Source organism: Periplaneta americana, chromosome 1 (genome assembly GCF_040183065.1).
Source record: "Periplaneta americana isolate PAMFEO1 chromosome 1, P.americana_PAMFEO1_priV1, whole genome shotgun sequence".
Lineage (NCBI taxonomy): Eukaryota > Metazoa > Arthropoda > Insecta > Blattodea > Blattidae > Periplaneta > Periplaneta americana.
In genome coordinates, this window is record NC_091117.1 from 32,010,666 (window position 1) to 32,016,665 (window position 6,000).

Sequence of the window (6,000 nt, forward strand, 5' to 3'; positions counted from 1 at the left end):
TACCACAGTCTAGTATATAGTCACGAAGCTCAATACGTAATAAATATGCATCCATAGATAGTTGCTAACTACTAAATCGCTACAATCGCCTCATTACAGATAATGCGAAATAGTACCGGCACAGTCTATTGTTCCTAGCACCCTCAAATCTCAAGCTTCGTGACTGTATATACTAGACTGTGGTTATACCTTAGGTATCAAATTTTATGTTACAAATGTTCCTTTATTTTTTTAATATAGTTTCTCTGAACCACAGAACTGTTTTATGCGACGTGTAGACGTGGAGAGTAGAAGCAGTAAGCAAGATAGCCAGACGAGTTGCATCCATCCCCAATCAAGCGTTCCGGTATTACGTCATAGCGAATACGTCATTGCTATTATTGGCACGCGTGCCATAATAAACCGATTACGCACGATATTGGCTCTAGTAACAACCTGTTTATAATGCTAGGATGACATAAAAAATTTTGCAAGACTATTATAATCTACGGTTCATGGATGACGTAGGTAGAGGGATAATTTGCTCTAGATATCCAATCGATGGTCATAAGAAATTAGGGAACAGAGTTATGCTCTTATGGAAGGTCCAGAGAGGACAGCTTGGACTTGCCCGGCCCTAGACGAAACAGGTTAAGACAGGAATCTGCTCTGTCTTGTTGAAATACTTAACTCTTCCTCACTGTTCTATAAAATTGACTACAATCAGTTGGAACAACAGGCAAAGCACAACTGAGTTGTTAGCAGTATTGTTCCCCAACTGCGTAGACCAGCAGTGGCGAAAATGTGACTCGCGAGCACATTGTGGCTCGCAATGATAGCTTTGCATTTCTCTTGCTTCCTACCTTCCCCAACCCCACCCTCTCACACACTGGAGTCAAACTCCGTTCCATTTGTATTTTTCTCTGACCTGCGAGTGGCGTATCATCGCAATGTCTCTCTCGAAACCATGTATCACTACAAAAACGAAAGTTTCAAGTAGGATGGGAAGACGCATTTTTTTGCTGCCAATATGATGAGAAAATTAAATATATGATTTGGTTACAAGTATTATGAGGAAAACGGTTGTATAATATAAAATGGTATTATACTACATGTTACTCATGAAACATTAAAAGGTTAAGTGTTATTATTATTATTATTATTATTATTATTATTATTATTATTATTATTATTATCTCTGTACGTCGATCCTTTTTCACCAGATGTACGAATAATGCGGTTAGATATTCAATTTAAACTCACAGATTTACAATGTGATGTTAAATGAAGAAAGCTAGATGTAGGCCTAAGGACTTGACAAATGTTGAACTTTTCAAATCTTTGCCAAAATATAAATATCCGAAGCTTAGTTCTTTCGCTTGCTCTGTTGAAGTCATGTTCGCTACAACTTATGTTTGTGAAAAAATATTTTCAACACTGAAAATAGTAAAAACCAAATTTAGATCACGACTGACAGACAAATACCTTCGTGATCAACTACGACTAGCAGTAACTGACATAATTCCTGATTTTGAAATTCTGTCGCAGAGACATTCTGAAGACAGTTAATTTTAGGTTATGATAATGTGTCCTATGTTTTCTTGTTCATTTCTTTCTTCGTTACACGTACTAAACATTAGTTTGTACCGTTGTACTGTATAAAATTATATTTAAGGCTTGACGTAAGGAAAATTAAAATCCGTTAATAAGTCAGACAGTTACTTCACATCTCCTTCGGGTGTCCGCCTCCCTCCATAGGTGCTGTGCACATTGCAGGTTACACAGTGGCTCGGCGCACGATCAAATTTTCGCCACGGCTGGCGTAGACGAAATAGTGACACAATACTCTCTGGCGGCGAGTTGTAAAAGCTCTTGTATGTTGTATGTCGCTCTTACTGTAAAAGGTTCATGTCATAACAGTTCTTCTTGCACCAATAATTTAACAATGACAATTTTTTTAGATATCTCAATGTTGCAGCAAATGAACGATATAGAAGGACTCTACAGTAGCAAAAACAACAGTTTTCACTGAATGAATGAATGAATATTTTCCTGGAAGTAATATATTTCTTATTGTCTGCAGATGATGCCGTGTCGGAAAACGGAATTCTTCCTGGCGAATCACCTTCGCCGCCCAGTCTTCTGTTCGCGAGATCGCCGCCCCCAAACATCGGACCACATCATCTACATTTAAGTCATCATCCACAACTATCAAAGCCTCCGGGTCCAAACTTCTTGTCACCGAATCACCACCACCATCACCATCACCAACCACAGCAGCAACAGCAGCGGAAGAAACGCTCAAGAGCGGCATTCTCGCACGCCCAAGTGTACGAGCTGGAGCGGCGCTTCAACCAGCAGAGGTACCTCTCCGGGCCGGAGCGGGCCGACCTAGCACACGCGCTCAAACTCACAGAGACCCAAGTGAAAATATGGTTCCAAAACAGGAGGTACAAGACCAAGAGAAAACAACTTCAGCTACAAGAACAGTCGACGGTCTCCGTGATGGCGTCATCAGCTTCCAACTCGTCTTCGGCGAAGAGGGTAGCCGTCAAGGTTTTAGTGAGGGACGACCAACCGGTGATGGCTGGAGGATTCAGTGCAGGGAACAGCAAATCTGGAGCGCCAACTTCAATTCTGTACCCACACGCCGGATCTATACCGCTACCTTTTCCTTATTATTACTATCCCTTGCTTTGTCCGCCCACAGCGACCACGGCGCCACCACCTCTTACGTCATCTCCTACGTCACAACATAGTAACGGAAGTGCTAGTACAACTCAGTGAGTTGGGGCAAACAGTATTTTAAATTTGTGTAAATTAAGTGTGTAAGAACTTGTACGCAACAAGGCGAACACTTGTGAGTACATCAAGGAACATCTTGTGACATTTCTTTACCTACGGGAACACTCATAACTACTATGGTCCGTCCCAGGGATCTGTGGAGTAGAAAGACGAAACAAGTCCTCTGCGCAAGTGGTATGTGGGAGGGCTAGGGCCAATGATCGCTCTGGGGGGAGGCATCGGTTGAACGAAGCTAGCAATCGCTTGCAGGGATTGGATCATTTCTAGCTGAACTCTACTCTACCCAATGTTGCCAACTCAGAATTACATTTACCGCTGCACAAGCTTAAAAAAACCCTCTAAACTGTAGTTAAAAAACTCCAGATTTTTCTTAACACATCACTTCCAAATTTGAAATACAAACTAGCCTGTACAGTTTTAGGAACTGAAGAATTTTATATAAATATAGATTAAATTATGGAATGTGTATCATTCTGTAGGCTCTATGTTCTATGCAAAATCGACTTCATATTCGTACAGAGTTTTACGAGGCATATTTCTTCAAAATTGAATGAAATAGATCAAGAACATTATATTGGAACTTAGGAAATAATCACATTCACAATCACACCAGTCGGTTCGAAATCTGATTTCACACTGAGCAGGAGACGTGCCTGCCAACAATGAAACTGGTTTTAACTTTTAATTATGTCTGTGTTACATGAACTATAATGCGGAATGATAAATTAAATATATCACAATAGTAAATTTTGCAACGAGCCTATAATGATAGTAATTAAGAAGCGAGTATGGATGTTTATGAAACGAGCTCAAGCTCGTTTCATAATTTTCATACTAGCTTCTTAATTACCATTATAGGCGAGTTTCATACGACTTTTTATGCTCGACCATATTTCTAACTTGAAATTATTTGTATCTGACAAGATCGGAAGTGACCTTGTTCTAGGTCGTGAATTGTGAGATGTGCGCAGACGCGAAAGTATTGATTTTTTCCGAGGAACAATAATGTCATTGACCTTGTGTAATCCCGTTAAACTTGGTATAACCTTGATTATTGAATTCCACATTGAAGAACGAGATGACAAATTCAATTTATTTGAATATTATTTACAATTAACACTAATTATTATAGTAACAGAACATAACCTTCTGCGACAGTATTGGTTTTCCAGCCTCCGTGACTTTTCGCTAATTCTCTTTCGATTGCATATCCGAGAATAATCGATACTTACGGTTTTATAACGGTACAAAGCTGACTTGTTATTGGCTGAACACTTGTAAGCTGAGTTGTCATTGGCTGAAAACACCTGTACATTAATGAGTAGGTGTACTTTAATGACATGCATTAAAGGACTGTTCCAGGTGTATAATTACTACATTTCGGCATGGTCGAGCATAAATAAAAATAATAATTCAGTTCATTATCTATTCTTTCTGATTAAATACATCATTTCATTTCAGAAACAATGCATGCATTAGATTAAGAGTTTAAAAAATGCGGCATACCTTATTTGTACAGCAACAATGCATGAGGCAGGAAACGGACCAAATCAAGTTAACATAAAACGTTGATATTTTATACTCGCTCAATGAAAAAAAAAATGTGAAAATACCATACTAAACTCTGGTTTATGATTAACTAACATTGTTGTGCGCAAGTACATATAAAAGCAATTATAATATCTTTACAGGGGGAAAAAAAACTTAAAAATATCATTTCCCTCTGCCGGAATCATAAAAAAACGCTAAGCAAATAGCTAGCCGCTGAAGGTAAAATTCTGTAGCTGACATAGTCCTGAAAACACCAGATTTAGCTGCAAAACCGCTGACTTGGCAACACTGACTCTACCTTTTACCACGAGCATCTTAGCCCTTAGCGTCCTCCAGCTGATGCTGCCCGCAACACGCTGCGGCACAGATAGAATCCGCCCCCATATCCGTGAAGTTACTCCACAAATTACTGGGACGGACAATAGTTACATGAATTAGCATCCAGCAGCTATGTGGTAATGGTTTAAAGACTCATCTTAAATAATTCTATTTTTCTTCCAGTTCATAGAGAGTATTCGCACGACACACGGATGTAACAAGTTATCTAGGCACCACGATCACAATCTAGTCATTTAAAAAATACACAGCAAATTTGTACGCATCTAGACAGCCATAGAAGGATTATGGAGACCTAAACAGCAAAATAGATAAGATTTAAATGCATTTTACACAAAAGAAGAAAGCACAACTACACAATTTGGCAATATATCAAGTGATTGCATGTTACTGTCATAAAAGTTATCTTTACTTACAAGTTAGTGTCTTTGTTCTAATCCATCTTCCCATCTCAAAATGTCAACCATTGAAAATTCAGAAGTAGATTATAAATACAATGACCATAAAGTTTTCGAGTCTGTAATGGCAGATCACACATTTTTAGACGTGCCATAAATCGGTGCGACCAATCCTGGTCTGAAAATAACTTACAAAACATATTATCATAATTAATATTTGAGGAGAAAAATTCGCTCCGGTGCCGGGGATCGAACCCGGGTCCTTAGTTGTACGTACCAAGCGCTCTGACCACTGAGCTACGCCGAATTCAATCCACAGCACCGGATCGAACCTTCCTCCTTCCGTGTTTCCCTTTGTGGCCTGACTCCAAATTAGGCGTATGTGTTGACGTATATGTATAGTGTCAATTGCCATTATAGGCCTACTAGGAGCGCACTCAGTTTAGTGACTTATTTGGCCGGGATTCCGCAGTTATGATGCACTGCTGGCGATGAGAATTTTTCTCCTCAACTATTAATTGTCAACATTACAGAGATTATTCTGTAGGACAAAGTAATAAATCCATAATATATTATCATAATGTAAGTATTGCAATATATTAAGTAACACGTTGATACAAAACTTGTGTAGTCACTCTTTCTTTTACTACAAAGATTTATTGAACAAAGAAATAAAAAGTGTTAAAATTGTTAAAAAGGTATATCACTATCGAAACGGGTGCTGACCGTTGTACAAAGTATATTACTATTTTTTAAACAATATTAACATTTATGGAGTGTATATTCACTTCCACGTGGTGCATCTCGAAAAATGTTTTAATGGTGAAATGGTCTACAATGCTGGAATAATAGAACTGAGAACACCTACAACAATGTTCATCTCTGGAGTTCACCTATTGGGAAGCTAGAGACCTAATTGAACAATGATAAT

At 38.6% G+C, this 6,000-nt stretch overlaps 1 protein-coding gene across 1 annotated transcript in view; it reads left to right on the forward strand.

The window, feature by feature from the left end:
• Positions 1-2,908, forward strand: part of LOC138694408 (homeobox protein zampogna-like) — a 64,421-nt gene extending 61,513 nt beyond the window's left edge. The window contains exon 3 of the mRNA XM_069818105.1: positions 2,063-2,908. Within this exon, the coding sequence (XP_069674206.1) occupies positions 2,063-2,766 (704 nt within the window). The 3' untranslated portion in view covers positions 2,767-2,908. The remainder of the gene's footprint in view (positions 1-2,062) is intronic.
• The last annotated feature ends 3,092 nt before the right edge of the window (positions 2,909-6,000 follow it).